The sequence below is a fragment of the Magnolia sinica genome, chromosome 2, assembly GCF_029962835.1.
Source record: "Magnolia sinica isolate HGM2019 chromosome 2, MsV1, whole genome shotgun sequence".
Lineage (NCBI taxonomy): Eukaryota > Viridiplantae > Streptophyta > Magnoliopsida > Magnoliales > Magnoliaceae > Magnolia > Magnolia sinica.
Window position 1 is genome coordinate 42,732,189 of NC_080574.1, and position 24,746 is coordinate 42,756,934.

Here is a 24,746-nt window from a genome sequence, read left to right on the forward strand (position 1 = left end):
CAATCCAGACCATTGAAATTATGGACACCTCATTCGATGGTGGTTTTCCATGAAGCACATCTGATCAGTGTCCTGCGACTGGACGGTTCCACGGTCCACATTCAATAATAAAATGGCAAATAATAAACTGATAGTTTCTTTCAGTCTTCTGCGTTGGAACCTCAATATTCCATCCAACGTTGAAGCCATCAGAATGATTACCAAGAAGTGGGCCCCACTTGTCAACTCAACGATCGAGCATGTAATTCCCCCCTCAGGATCCACGGCTTCCTTTGTTCCGGTCTCCTCTCAGCCTCTCCTTTGGAAAAACACAAAGGAGAGAGAGAGAGAGGGAAAGGGAGACAGAGGTCCGTGTAAATCAGTTCCACTCATTTGAATCTTTTCTTCGGATTCCGAAGAAATCCCTGCACAGAGAAGAAACCCCATATCTCCGATGTCCCGTTTAAGCAACGACAGAATCTTTTCCCGCTCTGAAATGCCATGTAGCTGTGTAGCTCTTACAGAAGGAGAAGAAGAAAAACCCGAGAAGCTTTCCCCCTGGAAACACCCAAAGTATCGATTGGAGAAGATATTCCCGGTCTACGCGATGGGTTGTTTGACTTTGGAAGATGTGGGCCCCGCGGCGGCCACAGGTGCGAATTCGCTCGAGTCTAATGCGGACCCCATCTGGGATGCAATGAGAACGGAGGCGAAGTCGGAGGTATTCGTTTTGACATCGAATTCTGTTTACTTATTGAAAGCTATCGTTCTTGTTATTGTTTTCAGGAATGGCGTGGACGTCTTTATCTATTTTTTAGTATTTTTTAAAATATTTTATAATATTTTTATTGAGTTGAAGATTCTTTTACTGGGAGTTATTTACGAGTAAGTTTGATTTTTCTGTTTAGGTAATTTCTGTGTAATATTTTTATTTTTATTTTTATTTTTGGTTGGTAGAGAGTAGACTTTTGATAAGAAGCTGGAATTTGAGTGATAAGAAGTATGTGGAAAATGTCAGGTTTCTGCATTTTGGGACATTTGCCAAGATGGCACGGCATGGAAAACCTCTGAGCTGTTCATTAGGTGGGCCCCACTGTGTTGGTGGTGCCCTGGCTCGAGAATTAGTCCGTTTCCCTCATCAGGTGGTCTTTAGGATACGGAACGAAACGGATGGCCAAACACACACGTCCAAGATGAAAGAGAAAAAAGTATGGAAGAGGCATAAACAAAATGCATACTTAAAGATAGGCTTAAGGCATGTTATAATTTTGCTAGCTTTAAGGTGATATTTGCGCACCCTACGGATGTTTAAACCGGTTTGCAAGAGGGTTGTTGTAAATCTGCCTCTAAGATACAATAAGCCTCCTTTCCTAGACCGGAGAAATGTGGGCTTCAGCCTGTAAAACCAAAAACTGTATCCCAAATATAAATATGCAGCATAGAGGTCTGTCATGCCCAAATTCGGTGACTGGAAAAGTCACTTCCCTGCTTCTGAGTTTGGTACGCAACAGTGGATTTGTTTTTGTGTAAAGATGTATGTGTTGTTTTAAGATGTACAATTACCAACTCAATTAAATCATCCATGATATCACAAGGCATCCAAGCAAGGCATGGAAAAATGTCAAAAACATGATATATAAATCAACTTGCCTTGAAAGTTCATCCCATCTTATTATCATATTTTTGAAAATTCCAGAAAAAAACTCAACATCATCACGGAAATGTAATTTGAGTTCAAAGCTCATCTACGCTTAACTTATTTACCTTTTGCAATTTCTATAGAATTTTCAAAACACCTATTCTATAGACTCAAAATAAGAAACTTGAAAGAGATTTGAGAAAAGAACATAAAGACTAGGGAGAGGAGATTGCTTGTTTGGAATGACCCAAGGTTGGGTTTTTACAGACATAGAAGGCACACTCTGAGGCCCTTTCATGAATAGACACATGCCCTTTCATGATGTCTTTTGATTTAATTGCAACCTTCCACCTCTTCTGCATTTAAAGTTGCTATTAATCGAAAGGCATTGTAGCCATTCACCAAGAGTCACCAAGATTTACAACCAAGAGACAAAACTGAAATTCCATTTATTTTGAAAAATGCAACACCAGATGCTTAAACTAGTGTGGCAGACGATCTGTCTATCAGCTGAGGTGACCGTTTAGATGCACTGGGCTGAATAGCCTTGCATTTGTTTTATACGGTGTGGCCCACCACATGAGTGGACCAGGCATGTAACTGGTGGAGTCCGCATGATGGGCAGATTGGATATGCACCAAAGGTGCCAGATTTGCACATTTGCTGATGTGTGGACATGCTGGGCTATACTCATTTTGTGGGATAGCATATATTTGTAAAGTGTGCATGCTTTGAGTTCTAGTTTCTGGTTTCAAGTGGGAACTTTTATGTACTTTTGGTTTAGTTTCCAGTCATGGGAAGTTGGTATTTCAAATTAAGAATGCATATGAGTGTTGGGATTTGGAAAAGAAATGCAACTTACCATAGAGTATCTGTTAATAGGTGCTTGTTTTGAGTTCATATAGAAAAAAAAAATGCATGTCTATGTGCACTGATATGTGCAGTCGACCTTTTCTTGAAGATCTCATTCCAGTGGACCTTTTGTTGATGTCATGGATGGGTCCACTTTGGACCGAACCCAGGGATGATTCTTCTCCTGTGAAGCCTGTTTTGATAAAACTACCTAGGCGCTTGGATCTCATCTACATTCTTTACTTCAATCCTAGAATCATGCCCAAGCAGTTCTCTATTGCCCCCATCAAACATCCATTATGTTGCTATTCAATCAATTTTAAAAATGGTTGAGAGTGATTTGAAGTTATCAAACTGCTGGACTATTGTGAATCTGGTACTTGAAATGAGAATAGTAATCATGATGGAGGATTGCATAAGAGAAGCTAAGATGTGTAAATTGTAAACTAACTGAATATTTATGATGGAGGATTGCATAGGAGAAGGTAAGATGTGTAAAATAACTGAAGATTTTAGAACTAAAAGTGCAAGAGGGGAAGTGGCTTTCTAGAGTTTTGCCACTGTCATTTGTTAACTGTGAGTCCGTGATAAGAGCTTTCAACAAATGATGAAATATAGCTTTATCTTTTGCATCGAGTGATGAAATAGCGCTCTGTTTGGGTTCAAGACTGTAGCTCATTGGTAGATAGGGCATGTTACAAAATTGAGGTCTCAGGGGTGAGCCCATCTTACCTATCAAACCTATGAAAAGGGCAAAAAAAAAAGCTCTCTTGGAAAGGGTTTAACTGAGTCATGACTCACAATGGAGCTAATCTTAAGGTCCTGTTTGGATTTAAGCAAAGTTGTGTTGCTACCAAGGTATCTGGTAACAGTAACGACAACAGCTGGCGTAACAGTTGGCTATATGACCATTACAGTTTGGGCATAATGACAGTTATGGCCCTGTAACAGTTGGGATGTTTTTAAAGGAAAAATGTATATTGGTCTGTTGCGGATCTGTATCAGCCTATTATGCCCCCCTGGGGTGCCTCCCCCCCCCCCCCCCCCTCTTTTCAAATTAGGTGCTACATATCGTATAATGGGTAGCACTGTTACCATCATGTAACACCCGTTATGTAACCATTTTTTAATATCTTAGTCGTGATTACATAACCATTTTGTTGTTATATAAACACGAATATCAATCCATGCATGCTATCAGGGTTAGTTGATCATGGACATGTTGTTGCTGACTAGTTGTTTTGTTTTGTCCTTGTTTGTCAACCACCTTGAACATGGACAAGATAGATTGTTGCACATATGAGGAACTTCAAGATTGGTTCATGTGGCACATTTACACGAGCGTATGGCTGCTGTTGACACGTTTACATTTTTCAGCACTTGATGATTGATGGTGGCACATATGCACATTGGGATGCTTCATCTTGCACAGTTGCACATGTGGCCCATTGGAACATGTCTTGCATGCGAACGGTTAAGTGTGATCCTCATGTGCACTAAAAACCTAAAGTGCCATTGACAAGTAGTTCCACCTCTCCACTAGAGAACACCTAATCCGTGAACTAATGGTCATATATCCATGACCATTTCCAAAAGTGCATTGATGCCCTTGCAAAGGGGGTTGAAAAGCCATTGGCATGTATGGTTGTTACGGTTGCTTGTCACGACACAACTTTACACAAATCCAAACAGCCCCTAAGATTGCGTGTAGGTGTTTTATCTAGTCCATTATGCTTGGTTTTCATGATTTTATTTAGAAATGACAACATGGGGAAAATACCGCTGAAAATATCAGGTGTGTTACAGATTTTGTCGAAGTACTATCTCATAGAATCAAGGAATTCATGTGCAACTTGTTTGCTTCCACCAAAATGGCTTTCTTAGTATGGGGCAAGTCCTTAGTGCTGTGACAATGGCTGACTAAAGTGTTGATGTTATGGCCTTTTGAACGCTGGTGAGAATGCTCATGTATGGAATGCAGATTGGACTCTTGAAAATGGTCTGGTTCTCAAATGGAGGTGGATACCATGGTGCTTATCCTTTGTTCTTGTTAATGACTGATGCCAAGTTAGCCTTTGCAAAATGATCCATTCTTCTCTTTCCTATTTGCTTTTGCTGTTTAATATATTAGTTCTGTTTTTGAGTATGTGATGGACTTGAAGTAGACCCCATAATTGAGGCAAGCGGTAATGGTTTGATATTTTGTCACTTCCAAACGTAATTGATGTGGTGATCTTTGTAAAGCATCCTTGGATCAGGTTGAAAACTCTGTTTGACATTTTCTTTTCTCTTTGGCCTTGCAATCATGCACAATCTCTGTGAATCACATTAATCCATGGAGTTCAATTTACAGGATTACAAAGGAGGATCTCATCTAGGATACTATAGTTGCATAACTTGGCTGGTCAATAAATGACTTGCTTGAGTCAACTCAACCTCCTCACTTAATGCATCATCCTTCATTGCTCAGATGAAATTTGGTGTATGGGTTTGGGCAAAGTTAGCCGTGGTTTGCCCTAGAAAGTGACACCTGGTTGTTTGGGATTAGGCAAAAGCACGCCCAATTTGCAGGGTCAAGAAATGATTCACAATGGACTTGGCTGGGACTAGTCGAGTGAATCTTTTTTATAATCATAATAGTTTCTTTTTTTCTCTTTAAGTACCAAGTCTATGGGCAATCTTGGTATTTCATTGAAAGCTAAATAAAACCCTAAACACAAATCTATGTAACACACCCTACAAATTCCTAGATACTCTTTCCTAACAAAGATGGAGAAGAAGAAAGAAGAACAACAAAAGTGATGAAGGAGCAGAAAAGGAAATTTCATTTCTGTTTTTTCCCTTCTCTTTAGATCTCTTCGTTGCTTCCATTTCTTGTCCAACAAGAGGAAGAAACAAGAAAATTAGCATCCATCTTATTTCAGCTTTTATCTCTATTAAATTAACAACTTTGCGTATTCATCTCTGAAACTGTAGCTAAATCACCAATTGCACTTTGTTGTTGTTGAGTAGAGATAAGTTGTTTGCTTGTTAGAAGTTCATTATTCTCTTCCAAATAATTTTCCTGCTTGGCCCATGCTGGATCACCATGCAAATCCCAGTTTCTCTTCACAATATGCCAAGTTAGCCTACAATGGGTACAGTTTTTGGATCCACAGCCTCCCCCCACTTTACTGACTATATAGCTCCACTACCTCCATGATTGCTACAACCACCACCACGGTATCCATGACGGCCATCACCATGACCTACAGAAGAGGCAAGAGTAGATCTACTACCTCCACATTTGGTATGCTCCCAAGATATATCACTTGGAGTATGGCATACACCTCATTCAGAGATGGGAGATCTGTCACCTAGTCCGCATGTGGTCATGGTCCTAAGAGAAATCTGTTGGAAACTGGCTACAACTTTTTCAGAGATGGGACATCTCTGTCCCCCAAAATCTGTACTCAAAACTGGTTTATATTTAGGTTTAAGTCTAGATAGGGATTTAGCAACACAAAATTCCTCAAGCTGCTACCATTGTTTCTCAAGACCTTGTGTTAAGGGCAGATGCACATTCAGTTCTTCCCACAATGCCTTCTAGATAGAAATAGTACACACCAAGAGATTTATCACCCTTTCAGAAGGTAAATATTTCTTCCAACAGTTGATAGTTTTGAGAAATGTTCTTATATGAGCAATGCATCTCACTAATGCCTCTCAGATTTTCTTAGCGGTATGCCGGTATCCATGAACATCACATTTATATTGATAGATGTCTCAATACTATTCCACAACCAGGTTATTATTTGAGCATTCTCTTGAATCCACTCATTTTATTTATTATCATGTTCCTTGGGTTTATTTGCAGTTAAGTACTTCAATTTCCCTTTTGCTAGTAGAAAAACTTGAACCCACTTAGGGAACTGAAGGTAATTAACACCATTCAATTTGATTGAAATCATTTGGTGTCCAAGGAGCAGACGGATTATCAAATCCAGCCTTATTATGAATCTTTTCTTCCATGGGGAATGAAAGGAAAATAATTCAAGATATATAAAATATTGATAATCAACTTACAATTAGAGGTCCAATAAGTGTCCAATTCCACAACTGGACACAACACTGTAGTTGGGTAGTTAAGCGAGTTTCTCTAGAATCACATGATCTATGTAGAGCATGTTGGCCAGCCCTACACACTGCAACTCCTCTTTATTACCGATGAAAGAAAGAGAAGATCATACACATCCAACATCGATAATGGATAACCATAAATGTTTTTGCACACATAAAAAAAAGAGGAACCCTAGATTCCCGAAAAGGAAACCTGTCCCCGAGATTATTTATTTATTTATTTTAATTCCAAACCCAATGAAAGAATTGAGAGAGATGAAAGTAAAGGAAAAAAAGAGTAGAGAAGGTGATCAAAGTGGCTTTGATACCATGCAGAGTGGCATGGTGACGCAGGGCAATTAACCACCTGCTCTAAAAGCTCGAACTGATAAAGCATGGCGAATTAATCCCTTTATATCATAACCCAAGCTCCACATCCATTCCCATGGGTTAAGACCTTGGCCGAACCCCCCTCGTGGGCCCCACATCACACGGTACCGCCTCACACTGGCCTCCCACCCTGAGTGTGCCCCTGCATCCCACAGGCCACCCCTCTCGAGTTAGGTGTGAAAATGCTCCTGCATTACTCACCCCCGGCGAGGAGTGAAGTCTCGAACACGAGACCTCCCGCTCTGATACCATTTGATGCTGGACAATTAGCCACTTGCTCTAAAAGCTTGAACTGATAGAGCATGGCGAATTAATTCCTTTATCTTGTAGCCCAGGTGATGGGGACATCTTGCGCACCGCACGTACGCAAGGAAGAGGGCCCCACCATCGATCTAGATCAATGACGACGTCCGGGGAGGGCCTCCTAGTTAGAGGACTGTGTTTTGGTTCCTTGGAGTTGACTCGATGGTCATGTGAATCCCACCATTGGATCTCATGATCGTGGCCCACTACTCTAGATGATCTAGTACTTTGAGTTTTGCTTATTATTATTATTAGGAATATCATGGACGGTTTAGATTGCTTTGATTAGTTTGTTATTTTTGTTACTTCGTCTCTAAGTAATAGGGTGCGCACATGGCGCGACTTTTGGGGCATAGGTTTTTCTTATAAATAGGCAACCCCTTGTAGGGTTTTTGGCATTGAGTATTATAAATAAAATTCAGCATTTTCCTGCTTCTCTAATTCTCTGAGTTGTAGAAATCCAATTGGGTGCGAAACCTTCCCTTCTTCGAATGGCTAACTACCATGGTGCGAAGCCACGCCCATCTCAAATTGCCCCCATCTCCTACTATCCATAATCAGCATCTCTCACAGCTATCCACTCTTCAAATCCACCTTTATTTTGCAGCCAATCCTTTTCTACAACAGATTTCCAGAATCAGGCCCTATAGGAGGGCTGAAACTTCGGCGGAGCACCATGCTCAAACGAGTCATTCGTTCGATCTGAAAATTAGTGTGTGGGTGGCCCACCCCTGACCGACCAACCCCTTGCTGACCCCTTTTGGGTTCGTGGGCCCCACACATGTGCCGGCCACAATTCATACACGTGCGTCAGGCCCACTTGCTACCCACATGCGTGGACTAATCCCAGGTTCTCGCTTTCCTCTCTTTCACTCTTCTCTCATTATATTTCCCTAGCCCTAACCCTAAATTATCCTAAATCTCAATTTCTATTCCCCCTTTTCAACCCTAAGGTTTCCCGAATTGAAACATGTGAATCCCTTTGGTTGGGGAAATAATCCTTTGCGTATGTGGATGAATCTGGTCTCCTTTGATCATTGTTTGGTTTATAATTTTAATTGATCCAGCTCTAGCATATGTAAGCTTGGACCTTTGTAGATTCCCCTTGATTGAATGCTTGACTTTATGTGGGATGTGGAACTTTTGTGAATGTTTCTAAATTAGTATGATCTAAAGTCTGAAATCTTACATATCATGTTTAATTTCCATGTCCTGCATCAAATTTGGTGTCAGAGCTTAGGTTTTTCATAGTGGATTGCATTGCATGTTTAGGGTTTAGTCTACTAATGTTTAATTTACATTAACTCTCATCATATAAGGCTGTTTAGGACCCATCATTCACATTAGGGGCTGCTGAATTTTCTACTGTCAGCAAATCCATAAATTTCTTGGCTAAATTTTCTGTTGACAGACTCTTTGGGCAGTTAGGTTGCTGAAAATTTAGTAGCATTGTGTAGTTTCCCTCATATAGAGTCCAATAGGATCATTTAGTCCCATTTAGGTACATATAGTTGTGTTAGAGGATCTTTGAGTTGAGTGAGTAGTTGTATGCCCACACGTACTGGTCATGGTTTTGGCTTGCACCTTATGCTAAACATGGAACAATTACAAGAGTCAATGAACAATATAACCTGGCAGTTTGAGTCTTTGGGTAGGCACTTGGAACAATGTATTGACCAACGCTTTGAATAACTTAATGTGTGCGTTACCCAACTAGAGACCTCTGCCCGGGCTAACCCCACCATTAAGGAAGATGCCCAATCTTAGGCGGGTGGTCAGGAGGATAGACAAAGGAATGAAGGTGGCCAAAGAATTGGTCATGGGCGCGACTCCTCCAGGGAGTTAGAGTAGAGGCCCCTATGTTTGATGGCCACTTAGACCCTCAAGCTTTTCTAGATTGGTTGGCATATGTAGACCACTATTTTGAATGATACAACATGTCGGATGCTCGTCGAGTCTGATTTGCTAAGATAAAGCTTGTGGGCCAAGAAAAGAGGTTTTGGGCTACTGTAGAGCGAAAAAAAAAAGGTCGAAGGAGCCCCCGATAGTCCATTGGGGAGAAATGAAAGAAACTCTTAAGGAAAAGTACCTCCCCTTCTCCTATCACTTAAGGTTGGTTGAAGAATGACAATCTTTTCGACAAGGTTCCATGAGTGTGGCTAAATACATTGAGAAATTTGAAGAGTACTTGACCCGGTGTGAGGTTGATGAGGATCCCGTACTCACTCTTGCACGATTTAAGATAGGCTTCCGTTCTGACATTAGGAGAGAATTGCTCGCCAAGGACATAGACACTCTTGAACAGATGTATCAAGTAGTGTTGGAGATTGAGCAATACCTCAAAGCATCTGTGGGAAGGTGGTTTGAGTCTCGTGATTCTGCCCTTCTGGGGATAAACCTGACACTAGATATCAGTACAAGCCTTCCAGTAATTCTTAGTCTAAGCCCAAGGATGATAAGGGTAAAGAAGCTGTCGGATCTAGCTTGCGCAAAAGCGATGCGACTAGGTGTTTTAGATGTTAGGGGTTTGGTCACTTTGCCCACCAGTGTGGCACGAAAGAGGGCACCAAGGTGTTCCTTATTGAGGGGCAAGTGGAAGTAATGCCCCCAGAAAGTGATGGTGAAGAAGAAGAATATGAGCCAATAGAAATCCCTAGTGATGAGGAAGAGGGAGCGCAAGAGTCCGCGACCCTTGCAGTTGTGCGTTGCGTCTTTGCATAAGCAAAAAATACAGACGATTGGCACCGCGGCATGATCTCCGATACTTACACAATGTGGTAATAAGAGCTGCAAGATGATCGTGGATAGCGATAGTTGTGCCAACGTGGCATCAATTAGTACGGTAAGCCGTCTGGGCTTGAAGCTGGAAGCTCATCCCCAACCCTATAGAGTGTCTTGGGTTGATGAAACTTTCATTCCAGTCCCGCATCATTGTCTTGTTCTTATTCAATTTGAATCATATAAAGACATATTTTGATGTGATGTTGTTCCTATTCAGTTTGGGACATATAAACCTAGGAAGCCTATTGATTTTGTTCCTATGTCCCTGTCCTATAGACCATCGAGTTTGCAGAGTCTTTTGCATATCACATTCATTCATTGCATCAAGAAATCAGGCAAAAGATTACTAATAATAATGAACATTACAAACTTCCTATAAACCAGCATAAACGTTTCAAGAAATTCAATGTAAGGGACTTTGTGATGTTCCGCATCAGGCCAGAGCGGTATTCTCAAGGAGCCGTTTATAAATTACACGCACGTAGCGCTAGATCATTCAAAATTATAAAACGAAATGGTCTCAATGCGTATGTGGTAAATCTTCCACCTTCCATGGGAATTAGTTCCACATTCAATGTGGAGGATCTAGTTGCTTTTCAGGTGACCCCTGATACATTGTTCAGCCTTTCGCTTAATTATCCCGATTCCTCAGACCTTTCCTTTGATCCGTGGCCTCTTTCCGACCCTTCTTCCCAACCTCTACCTCACATACCTTTCCTTCCCATACCCAGAGAGGAGATAGAGGATATTCTAGACCATCAGATAGTATCAATGTCAGACGGCGAGTTTCAAAAGTACTTGATTAAGTGGAAATCACGTCCAACTTCAGATAGTACGTGGCTCACTGAGGAGGAGCTTCAACGAGTTGATCCTGACATCTATGAGCGGTTCAGGAGTTTTGTTTCGCTAGTGACGAAATCTTCGCAGCCGGAGAGAGTTGATGGAGACATCTTGCGCACACGCACTCCCTCCCCCTCTATGCACAAATACAAGGAGGAGGAGGAGGAGGAGGGCCCTACCATCGATTTGGATCGATGACGACGTCCAGGGAGGGCTTCCTAGTTAGAGGACTGTGTTTTGGTTCATTGGAGTTGACCCGATCGTCATGTGAATCCCACCATTAGATCTCATGATCGTGACCCACTACTCTAGATAATCTAGTACTTTGAGTTTTGCTTATTATTGTTATTAGGAATATTATCGACGGTTTAAATTGCTTTGATTAGTTGTTTTTTTTTTACTTTGTTTCTAAGTAATAGGGAGCGCACATGGCGCGGCTTTTGGGGTATAGGTTTTTCTTATAAATAGGCAACCCCTTGTAGGGTTTTTGGCATTGAAGATTACTAATAAAATTCTACGTTTTCCTACTTCTCTAATTCTCAGAGTTGTAGAAATCCAATTGGGTGCGAAACTCTCCCTTCTTCGAAGGGCTAACTATCGTGGTGTGAAGCCACACCCATCTCAAATCGCCCCCATCTCCTGCCATCTATAATCATCATCTCTTACAACCATCCACTCTTCAAATCCACCTTTATTTTGCAGTCAGTCTTTCTCTACAGTAGATTTCCAGAATCAGGCCCTGTAGGAGGGCTAAAACTTCGGCGGAACACTGTGCTCAAACGAGTCATTCGTTCGATCTGAAAATTAGTGTGTGGGTAGCCCACCCCTGGCCGACCAACCCCTTGTTGACCCCTTTTGGGTTCGTGGGCCCCACACACATGCGGGCCACAATCCACGCATGTGTGTCAAGCCCGCTTGCTGCCCACACACGTGAACTGATCCCAGGTTCTCTCCTTCCTCTCTTTCACTCCTCTCTCACTATATTTCCCTAGCCCTAACCCTAGATTATCCTAAATCCCAATTTCTATTCCCCTTTTTCAACCCTAGGGTTTCCCGAATTGAAACACGTGAATCCCTTTGATTGGGGAAATAATCCTTTGCGTATGTGGATGAATATACTCTCCTTTGATCATTGTTTGGTTTATAATTTTAATTGATCCAGCTCTAGCATATGTAGGCTTGGACCCTTGTAGATTCCTCTTGATTGAATGCTTGACTTTATGTGGGATGTGGAAGTTTCGTGAATATTTCTAAATTAGTATGATCTAAAGTCTAAAATCTTACATATCATGTTTAATTTCCATGTCCTGCATCATTAGGCCCCACATCCGATGGGTTAGGACCTTGGCTGAACCCCCCTCGTGTGCCCCACATCACACGGGTACCGCCTCACACGAGCCACCCGCCACACACGGGCTGCCCACCCCGAGCACGCCCCTGCATCGTACAAGCCACCTCACTCGAGCCCGGCGTGAAAATGCCCCTGCATTACATGGTACAAAGAAAGAAAGAGACGGAGAGAAAGGTAGGGGTTCAGTTATACGCCCCACCTTCTCTCACGTCTTTTATTAATAAAGTGAGGTTGCTCTAATTACACGAAAAAGACCAAACTTCCCCTCATGGGTCTTTATACATAAAAGATGTGCCTTGCATATAATATGGGCTGTGTAACCCACACTTTTTGTGGCAACAACTATGTGAGACACTCACGCACACTTAAGTCAAACCAGGTCAGTCATACAGCCTTACAACCACAACTGTTCCGCCAAACAGCAACATTGACCATCAGTCATCTGTATAGGTCATTTAACAAGGATACCCTAAATATAGGTTATTCTGCAGGTTTTTCCCTTTTTTAAAAACAGATTTCTAATGTGTAAAAACTAATCAAAAAAATTTCATAGAGAAGCTAGAAATTTAGGGGCTGAGATGGAAATTATGGACTTATAGCTTGATGACACATACTTTTATACCTGATGTACAGGCCTGCTGGCAGTTGATTTTCGTTGATTTAGTTTGTAATTTCTGTTGTTTAAATATTAGAAAAATAGTCATAATCGTATCCGCTGGTTCAATTCACGCACACATACGCATATTTGCTTATCTCCCAATATATAACTTCCATTCTTTTAGCATATCTACACGTGTGGTAACTCAGATGTGTCTCTATTTGCAAATGGTTTTAGCCTCTGGATTTGACTTCAAATTCCATTTCCTTTTAAAACTTTTTTGGTAGTTTGTGGGTCGTGATTGTTGTCAACACCATGGTTTTTAGACTCGATGGGGTGACTCATGGTATCAAACCAGATCAGGTAGTGCCAAATCCGAGTTGACTAGGACGAGTCATATTGGACTCATCCGAGTCTTAAAACCATGGTCAATACTTTTTCCACCGGTTGTTACTATTTGCTGTTTGGGCATACATACTTGTGCAGTTCCTTTATTGGTATCTGTACAATCATTTCAGGCAGAGAAGGAGCCACTTTTAAGCAGTTTTTTGTACGCCAGTATTTTATCTCATGATTGTATGGAGAAGGCATTGGGGTTTGTCCTTGCTAATCAGCTCCAGAATCCGACACTCTTGGCTACACAACTTATGGATATCTTTGATGACATAATGATGCATGATAAAGGTATTCAACGCTCAATTCGTCATGATGTTCAGGTGATTTCATTGCCCTGTGAAGGCATCTTAGCTCCACCCTTTTCTTAAGAAATTTTATTTGACCTCAAACATAGATGGTTGAAATATGTTTTTTTTTTTTTTCCTTCTGAAGTTTAGATATTTTCTTTGACAGGCATTTAAAGATAGGGATCCGTCATGCATGTCATATACCTGGGCGTTGTTGTACCTTAAGGTATGAAGTCTCTTTCACAGCTTTTGGCATTTGTTGGCATCCAAGATTCAATGTGGACATGTTTGTATGACCTTAATTGCAAGCCATTAGGATATTTCTGTGGAGTGGATTGTTGTCCTTTCTACTCTGTATTTGGGACATTATGGATTTAATAATCACATTATTCAGGATCTCCTTTTTCTGCCCCAAGTAATTATTTGGAATGCTTTTCTATCCTACATGAAATGTTTATAATATAGGTTTTCCGCAGGAAAGCATGCCACGCGCTTGAAAGAAAAGGTTGGGACATCTAAATACAGCATTAACGTATATAATATACATTTGATACTAGTTACAGAATCAACAGAATACAAAGTCTATATCTGTTGAGCAATGTCAGAAGTAATCATAACACTTTCCTGTCATGAAAAAGAGATTGAGTTTGTACCGATCTGCATTCTGCACATAAGTATTGAGGTTACATTGTCATATGTCATGAAATCGTCTCTTTTTGTCAGGGTTACCATTCATTGCAATCATATCGGATAGCACACGTGCTGTGGAATAAAGGACGCAAAGTCTTGGCCTTGGCGTTGCAAAGCCGGATAAGTGAGGTGATTCTTTGGAGTGAATACCCAATTCCACAATGCTTTCACGCAAGCTTTTAGTTACTTTTTCATTGATTTGGCAATAACAACTAACATTATTGTAGGATTTTTTATTTTTTTTTGCTTTCTTTTTCTAATCTGTATACATTTCATCTTATTCATATGTAGGTTTTTGCAGTGGATATCCACCCAGGTATAATCTTCCTCCCTCCCTCCCATAGGGGCTTTTACGTGGCTCCTTACTGTTGCTTTGGTGGGAGCCCATACATCCAATCTGGTATATGTTGGCTAAGTAGCTAGGACTGTGGTTATGGATTGCCTATAACTGAAACTGACCCCAACTTGGATCTGGTAGTGATGTTGGGGGCTTACTTCCCTACATGGAACTGCATGGGCTGATACTGTTTGAAATTCTCCATTGATTAGTCCCAACTCCCAACAAGGTGATAATAGTAGAATTCGTGAATTCTGGGGTTTCACTTTCTGGATGAAAGTCATAAGTTCACTTGAAGCTCCACGTATGGAGTGGTCAAGGGAAGATGTGTTTGGAAGCTTAGTGTATGAAAGCGCCTTAGATGATATGATACTTACATGAGGTAGCTGAGATTGAGGTTTGCTAGCTCCACAACCACGCTCACCATGCACCTCAACACATAGCATGAATGCCAACCTGGCACACATGGGACATTTGAAGAGCATAATGTGTGTTTGACTGAAAATGACATGGTGCAAAGATTGCCTTGCAACTCATTAGGTGGGTGACCTTCGTATGGGAACAATTGATGATTCAAGGAAAAAAAAAAAGAAAAAGGGTCAATGGTCCACATTCACATGTGGCCTGCTTGATGAGTTGAACGGTGTGATTTTTCTGCTAGTTCAGCTTTATTGTGGGTCCCACCTTATGCGATCCGATTATCCAGACATGTGCTCAGTTGGTGTGTGCATGTTGTGGTGGGGTTAGTGAACCTCGGCCGAGACTTTTGTGAAAATCTGGGTCATATCTGAGGAAGTTCTGGATGTTCAGATCTTACACATCTTTAGGGAAGCAAAGTTCTTCATGGATGGTATTTGCACACCAGGATTAGAGCTTCCTCAGTTTTTCATGAGGGACTGGAAACCTCTGTTTAAAATTTTAAATGCATGTGATCTAAAAACATTCCTACTATTACTTCGCTAAAACAAGCAGCTAGGACTCCCAAATAGTATTCCTCTCACTCTCAACCTGTTTTCCTTGAATAAAAAGAGATATTTTGCATTTGCAGTTTGGTGCTTTATTTTTAATTTTTCATTTTTCTCGTTTGAGAAATGTTCCAGTGTCCTCAAAGCACTGGAAGTTATAATTCTCCTAGTTGCATTGGTTTACTTGCACAGTCTAATCAATTGATTGAGCTGTCCATTAACTCCAGAACATATTTTATTGGCTGCTGATAGGATGATCCATTCCATTCTTGAATTGGTCTTACTTTTTTGTAGCCATCCCTTTTCTGATCTATTCCATTCTTGAATTAGTCCTACTTTTTTGTAGCCTCCCCTGTAGCCTCCCCTTTTCCAAGCGATGGATGAGATGGTTAGGGTTCCTAACAAAAGTGAATCTTCATGATCATAACCAATCCATGATGGCCCCCAACTAATATATGGATCAATTGATTTATTAACCTATTTCATGTAAACAATCTTTACCGTCCATATTAAAGGCCAGTGATCATATGGTTATGATTGTTGGGTCCGTGTGATACTCACATGGTAATCCATGAAATGTGTGTTGGACCTAATGGTCAGTCCAAATCAATTAATTGGACTAAGTGTTCCAATACAACTAGGAGCACCATAATGCATAGTGCTTTGAGAGAACTGGAGCAATTCCCTTCTCATTTTTTTGTTCTTGCTTGTGAGAGAAATAGTGGAAGCCAATGTTTTAAATAGCTACGCTGCGTAGCATAGCTTAGCCTTCATGCTACGTAGCTGATGAAAATAGCTTAAGTCACATGTAGCCTTTGCTACATGATAATTTGTCTATGCTACATTATAATTTGCATACACTACACTGTATATAGAGTACACTATACGCTATGTAGCTCACACTACAAGTTATTTTTCACCACAATATTAAAATCAATTAATGTTTTCAATAATTTGTCACAATTTTCTATTTTCCAAATATATATAAAATCTTTTCAATGCTTTTAGTAAAATAATACAAGTAATGACATTAAATTAGCTTTGTTGCTCATTCTTTACCTTTATACTTAATCATTGCCCTTTCTTGTTAGTTGTTACTATAGATTGCATTTGATTGCACCAAATATCATGACATTTTGTTAAATTTCATTATTAATCAGCCTAATCTGGTGCAGAATATCATGAAATCGTGCAACCAAGCGCAACCTTGATTAAAATTTTAGAAGTAGGCTACACACTATGTAGCTTATGCCCCACGCTTCAGGGGGGTGAATGCTATGCTTCACACTATTCACTTTTTAAAACACTGGGGGAAGCTTCCTGGTTTTCATTCAAATTTGATGCTCAGTTTTAGCACTCGTTTTCTGCAGCTGCAAAAATTGGAGAGGGAATATTATTGGACCATGGGACAGGTGTTGTTATTGGTGAAACTGCCATTGTAGGAAATAGAGTTTCATTAATGCAGGCAAGTCAACTACATCTTTGATTTCTTATTCAGAACGTTCTTTTCTAAAAGAACGTGCTTCATTTTTTTTGAGGAGTAAAAAAAAAAAAAAGAAGCAATCGAGTATGGTGGTATTTTGTGTCATGATGTTGCAGAAATATATGATCTGAGATTTTATCTTTGTTTAGATATACAAAATCCCATACTTCGGAATTGCAATTGGAATCCCTCACCAAAGTTGTTCTTTTGATGCTCATAGGGTGTAACGTTAGGAGGAACTGGAAAAGAAATAGGAGATCGTCATCCTAAGATTGGTCAAGGTGCACTTATTGGAGCCAGTGCAACTATTCTTGGTAATATTACTATAGGTGAAGGGGCGATGGTTGCAGCTGGTTCTCTTGTATTAAAGAGCATTCCTCCACACAGGTAGAAAAAAAACTTATGATGATCAGATAGATATCGAAAGCATCTCAAGACTTCCTTGTATCTGCATATGCTATTGTGCTTTTGTATTTCTAAGGGCTACATGTTCGCGTACAGCTTTGTATATGGACTTTTACATACAATGCTTTCTTTCCCACAAATGTGACTTGTGTTGAACATCTGAACCGGGAAAAAGGTGGGCTTAACCATGACGATCACCTGGGCTGAAAACCAGAATGGTCCACTCATCAGGTGGGCTAAACGTTGAAATCAATGGACAACTGATGGTCTCATTCAGCGTACAGGTGTGGCCCACCTGATGAGTGGATTGGTCTGATTTTATCCCAAGTGATCATTCTTAGTTGGACCACTTTTTGCATGGCTGTGACATTCTATGAAAGTGATGTGTTTGATCAAAAGAAAGTGTTTTATATGAATGTTCACATACAATGTCAATCTAAGAATTTCATTTCTTTCCCAAAACATTATGCCAAGAGTATTGTGATCTTTGTAGCTACTTTCACTTTTAGCTATTGTTCTTGTGGGCATGTCCTTGCAGAACATTGTATCGTAGCTCTAGGTTGCAGTCAAGAATTTAGAACATTCTATTCAACCAGTAGGGCTTTCTAATTTATTTTTTTGAACGATGGCAATTTTATTGAGAAAAAAAGGCCGAAACAAAACCAAAAGAATACAAAAAACTAAAAAGGAAACAAACAAAAGCACAAACACCCAATTACAACTTTGCCCAAATATTAGAGAATTAGTCAGCCCCAATAATCTCTGCATCAATCACCCATTCTTTAACCAGCTCCTTTACCAATTTGCAAATCTTCCCAGGTGACTTTTTCCGAATCCGAAAACACCGACTGTTTCTTTAAAGCCACAACACTCATAATCCAGCAGAGAGATAGATACACCATATTTTCTTTCCTAACTCCCCCTAGGGGTGTACATCGAGTCGAACCGAGTCGAGCAGGCCTCAGCTCGACTTGGCTCGGCCACTAGCTGACCTCAGCTCGAACTCAGCTCGGCTCGGTCCTCGAGCCTGACTGGCTAGCTCAGCTCGGTTCGGTCAGCAGCTCGGACCAGTTTGAGCCAAGATCGAGCTGAGTTCGCCTGTGCTGCATTTCCACAAACACCTGGACTGCACCTTCAAAATCCCACTGTATGGTAAATAGCAGCAATGGTTTTCAAGATATTTTATCAAACACCTTCTAAGCAACATAAAAACCAAGACAAAAAGGGTATTTATTTCATGTACATACCTTCCTTGCCACTGGCCACACTTTGTTGAGTCATTTCATCAAACACTTGGTGAGCAACATCAATATCAAAGTAATCGAGTCACCGAATTGGTTCGATTCGAGCTGGATTCGATCCTAGTCGAGTCAAGCTGGGGCCAGCTCGAACTCATTTTCGAGCTCAAAAAATCAGCTCGACACGGTTTGAATCCAGCTCAAATCGAGCTTTTTCGAGTCGAGTCAAACGAGCTAACCGAGCTAGCTCGGTTTGTGTACACCCCTACCTCCCCCTTTCCTCCATGCCAAGATTCGAATAATGCTTCAATGGAACCTGACATTACCCAGCAGAAACCAAGATTCCTAATGAACTACTCCCAAATCGTTGATGCAAACTCACAACGGATAAATAAATGATTTACCGATTTTTCGGCTTTGTCGCATAACAGACGTACATTAGGAAGGATCATCCCTCTTTTGCGTAACTTGTCCACAGTAAACACCTTATTACTTCCCACTAACCATGCGAAACGGCTACCTTTGGCGGAGCTCCATATTTCCAAACACAAGTAGTGTGGCTATCCTCGAAACCAAAGGACCCTCCAAGAAATCTTAGATAGATTTTACTGAAAGCTTACCGGACTTTTCGTCTAGCCCTCATCAAATCGCTTTGTGATATCACCTGATGCACCTTAGCAATTCCAATAAGCTCAACAACTCTTCCACCTCTACCTTGGATAAGTTCCTCCTACATGGAGGAGCCCATACCATTGAATCACCATGGATCGAAAAACATCTAGCCACTACTACATTAGGCTATTGAGCAATACCCGCTAATCATGGAAACTTGTCCCTCAATATTTGATCTCCTATCCAGATATCATACCAAAATCTTATCCCCTCCTCATTGCCCAAAGAAAAACCCATCCATACAAATAAAGTAATAAGTACCATACTTTAATAGTGTATTGTAAGTAATTTGCATATAAAAAGATCTCAAGAATAAATAATAATAATAATAATCAATGTATTAAAAAAGATCCTTAAGATACTAGAATAATTAAACATAGAACATCAAGTTTTATCTGAGCCTGTTGAGGAGTGGCCAGGACTGATATACATGTCGACATGGCACAATTTTAAGGTGCCTTTTCCTTGTGACATAGCTTGAGAGTGTAGAGACCTCATTCTTCAATACCATGGAAATGATATTTCGTCACTTCACCTCAGGCCCACTAAACTCAACAACTAAAACAATGGGAAAAACACAACAAGATCTAAAACCCGTACCAAGAAAACTAGATGTCCAAAATAAAGCCATCTCATTTCCTTAGTTACATGGACTAACACATTGACCATCCTCTAATCATGAAGGAGATTGAGATTCTCCGCACCAGCACCTCAATCAGCTCTTGGTTGTCCTAGAAAATTCTACTGCTCTTTCTTTCCAGATGCTCCACAAAATTGCAAACCGGGACATCCTCTGGATCAGTGTGATAGGGACCAGCTGGTGAAGAAATGCCCCCAAAAGTAGCTAGATATGCTGCAATGAAGAAATTGATGATTGACCATCTCCTCATTATTCTTGCAATGCACACACCTGTTGGGAATAACAATATTTTTGTTTTTTGTGGTTCTCGATAATGACATCTTGTTAGCACTTAGCCATGGCTAACCAAGCAAATGCCTGCACTCTCGGCAGAACAGGAGCCTTCCAAACCTTAGACATGTTGATGCAGCCTTTCAGGGAGAAATGGCTGGAGTGAATGGTTTGGTAGAAAGGCCCCGTGCGATGCCCATTTCCACAATTCGCTGTCCTCGAACTATACATGAAAAGACATCTGGTCCAACTTGCCCAGAGATCACCAAATCTCAAACCTCATCATCACCTTCATTCCTTTGAAGCTTGACGTTCCACCTACTACCTTGTAGCAATCAATATCCTTGATGTCTTGACAAGGAGAGGGAGCAAACAACATGTCATGGGCCTCAGCCAAAGAGACATTACCTTACTATATATTCTTCTTGAACTGAATTCTGTCACCTTTTTACTGACCCAGAATCTAATACTTAAAAAAAATAAAAAATAAAAAAAATAATTATGAATCATCATTTTATTGAAGAAAAAAAAAGGGAAAGCCTAAAATCATGGTATTAAAAAACAGTTATGGCCATTAGATAAAGGTAATGGTGGGAGCTGTTATGTGTGACACCCTTTCTGAAATTAAAAAGCCGCCTTGGCCCCCTAACGGGCCGATATGGTGCCAGTACATTTTCTTCCTTCAAAAAATTTTACCATCAGGGACGGTTATAGCCATTACAGCCCGTATCGTAATGGCTATAAAGCTGGCTGCTATGGCCACCATTTCCGTTATTGAATACATTGCCTAAAATGTAACAGCTACAATCAGTAACAAAATACTATGATAAGACATCTGATACTACAAACTCCTTTTTAAACATGCTCTTTATCTAATCTATCAGTCATATCTTTTACTTCTCTTTGAGATGGAGGGAAACAGATTCAGAGGAGGCTATATCAACTGCTTCATCCTGCATATTCACATACTCCCACGGGTAACAACCTGAGGAGAACCATGGAATCTGATACTTTTGGCAAACACACTCCCCACCCACCTTTATTCTTTCAAATCACACTAATTGCTTTACATATGCTGACTTCCTCCACCAGTCACTGCCACGAGAAACCATCTTTCATCCAACTGATCAGATTTTCTCCGACTCACATTCCTCCGCAGCGCCCACGACTCTTTTGGTATACATCCACCACCACTTCTCAAGGAGCATCCGTTTTGTTTTCTCCCTAATTCTTCTAAGCTCTCCCTCTCTCTCTATACTTTTACACACCCACCCCACATGGGCACTCAAACCCATAACCTTAGTGTTGAAACTTGAAACACAGTATGTCTACCTCTGAGCCATGGAATGAGACCCACCCTCGTTCTCTTTCGACAGAAATGTAAAAATTCACAAGTGATATGAAAGCATAACCCAACAACAGAAGGATGGAAAAGTAACATATATGAAGCAAAACATAGCACAACATGAGGAATATCAATATTCCACACTGAACCATCTCTTTACATCGTAAAGTATTGTTGATAGCTTTGATAGCGTGAAGATGAATGACAAGAATTCCCTTGAGCTGGACATAAGAGTTGTTAAAAAAAAAAAAAGGCAAAAGTGATGCATAAACAACTAAGAGCTTGTTCGGGTGCCACTTGAAAAATGACATCTAATTTTAGTTAATAATAATTATATATTAGAGATTAGAACATAGATAAATTTTTGGTTATTAAGATTATTTATAATCCCTAAAAAAGAAAATCTCTAATACATGATAACTGTTAACTAAAACGAGATGAACTCATTTTACGTGGGCACCAAAGCAGGCATTTTGGTTGGTTTTGAGTGGGTATTACATTTCAAGGGCAATCAAAGGCTGCCACGAAACTTCCATTTTTTGGCTTGCCTCCCATGTATTATTTCTACCAGACAAACCACTACATGTTCGTGGACATTTCATCTTCGTCAGTTGTAACTCGAGAGGTAGGATCAGTTGCTGAAAATGACATGCTTTCCCTTTCTTGGTTCTGAAGCATGGCTGCAGGAAACCCGGCGAAGGTGGTTGGATATGTTGAAGATCAATACCCGGCCTTGACAATGAAGCACGGTACATTAGAAATTCACATAGAAGGTCTTGTTTTCTTTTCAACAGTTGAAAATTGAAATACAGAAACTAACAATCTGTATGCTCGTCATATCAAATGTGCAGATGCCACAAAAGAATTTTTTGAACAAGTAGCTGTTGGCTCTATAGAAGGAAGATCTAATGGTGAGTTCTATGGACTTTTCACCTTTTGGAGAAAATCATCTTGTTTGAAGACTGGATTTTGATGGGTGGATCACCTGGGCCTTGAATGATTAGGGCCGCTAAATGAGGAGGCCATGTAAAACGTCTCTATAAAAGATAGCTCCATGTGCTGCCATGCCCCATGCTTGTGAGCATGGTTAAAAGGCTCAGCTACTCGAATTGATTTGGCCCGGAGTTAAGCCACTCACAACATGTGGCCCGACTGGCCTGAGTCAGAGGTGACCTATGAGCCTTAGAACCATGCTTATGAGATCCAAGGTGTTCACTGGTGGGTCCCACCATACAGGCATACACACCTTGCTTGAAAATGCAGCATGATGGGGCAGGTGCACTATGCATGGATGGAACAAAATGGACAGTCGGAAAGGATAGGCCAACCATATTCGATGTACATGTGTGGCGCACCTGATAAATTGACCAATTTGCCTTCTGGCCGCAGCACATGCGGAGTGAGACCGAAGCTGATTAATGGCCCAGCTGTTGCACTCATGTGCCACACTAGCAAGTGTTCAAGTGTAGGATTCTCTATCCAATTGTCTAGCTTTGGCAGGGCTCTTGACATCATAATTTATTTTCTTCATTTGCATGGACCCTGATTTCAGATACGAAGTGATGCTCCCAAAGAAACGAGCATGAATCATCCATGTGCACATTTTTCTTGCCACGGATAAAAGCTCATTCATGGCCACGGCGGCGATGCTCATCCGAACTACCCTTGTGGGAGAAACTAATGCATTTGTGCCATTTTCAAGTGCATAAACACACGCAAGTATCGTAAATCTGTATCTTAGACGAAATGCAGAAACATGGGTGGCCTCACAGCCTGTGCCACGTGAACACTAATAAAATGTAAAAATGAAAGATCAAATACAGGGTGACAGAGAATTCCTTGTTGGTCAGCCCATTTCAGTTGTTTCGTGTTATTCCATGCATTGTCATTGTGCTCTGGGATTGTTATGTGAATCTCATATTGCTACATAACTAGATTGATAATTACAACTCTTATTTGATTTTCCTGAGCCCAGGGGACCTGCATGGGAGCTGCTGTGTGTGAAATGTTTCGTGTGGTCCATGCATCGAGTGGGAGAGACTTGTATGTGGGAACATGATTGCTGGCAACATTTTTTAAAGGATCCATTGTTTTTTCTATGTGGGCACTGCTTGATTTTTGGCTATTTTTGGGCCAGGCTACGTATGCAGTGTGGTCGTTTGAATTGTGGCTTGGATGTCCCACTTATTTCCTCCTCTCTCAAATTTCCTAGTGGGATGTGATTCAGTGAGGGCCTCTCATGTGAGGTCTAAGCAGATGGGGCACGTGTGAGAGACGTAGACCGTTAATCTGGTAGGGTACATTGTGAGCACGCCATAATCCAAAAATAATGTTGGTCTGCTCATCAGGCAAGTCAAACTTGGAAATGGCTGTTAGATATTGTGGGTTTGAAGGCACGCTTGAAGAGCTTCGTGGTCATGGTGTTTTGAATGAAATTGCAAATAAGGTCTGGAGATCATGGACACCTTACATGCTTGGGTTTTCGTTAGGGCTGTCGATGGGTATCTAATAGAATCTGTCCAATCGTAATGGGTGTGGGTCCCCTCCTTTGGAGCTGTTAATCAGGTCAGGTTCGGGCCTCACCTTTTGGACTGCGTTAAACGAACCGGGTCTAGTTGGGTTCAGCTCAGGTCCATCACACATGGACCCAGTTAAAGTCAGGTTGGGTCTGGTCTAAATTCCAATGATGGCATAGGTCCAATTTTAGACAAACATCTGGCTTACCCAGCAGGTGAACCGGCTAAGTTTTCTAGCCATAGAATGATTTATGCGAGTCCTGAACTGATGAGTCATTTTCCTTATTATTATTATCATTATTTTTATTTTTTTTTAACTATTCCATTACTATGCTATGCTGAGCCCATGTGCCTTTACAAATCAGTTAATGCACATGCCACCATATATGTCAGCCTGGCAGACAGGTGAAATATCCAAGCCATTCATCCCATTGTCTTTACGGTGCAGATGTTACTGCTGCAAGATAAAAGCTGTACACGAGTCGAGCTCGACTGATCTAGGCCAAGCTCGGCTCAAATTGACCCCACCATGACCTGAGGTCTAGCTCAGCTCGACCTTTTATCTCAACTTGGCTCGCTGGTTTGTGTCGAGTCGAGCTGGGATTGAGTCGGGTCGAGCGAGCTATTCGAGTCGAGTCAAGTCGAGTTAATATTATTTTACAAATTATTAT

General features: G+C 40.9%; 1 protein-coding gene across 1 annotated transcript; it reads left to right on the top strand.

The window, feature by feature from the left end:
* Positions 1-216: 216 nt before the first annotated feature.
* Positions 217-24,374, top strand: LOC131237044 (serine acetyltransferase 2-like). Its single transcript, XM_058234681.1, has 10 exons — positions 217-700; positions 13,350-13,547; positions 13,681-13,740; positions 14,238-14,333; positions 14,496-14,520; positions 16,877-16,971; positions 17,210-17,376; positions 22,235-22,308; positions 22,411-22,470; positions 23,551-24,374. The coding sequence occupies exons 1-10, from the start codon at positions 434-436 to the stop codon at positions 23,616-23,618; spliced, it is 1,110 nt and encodes a 369-aa protein (XP_058090664.1). The 5' UTR covers positions 217-433; the 3' UTR covers positions 23,619-24,374.
* Positions 24,375-24,746: the final 372 nt, after the last annotated feature.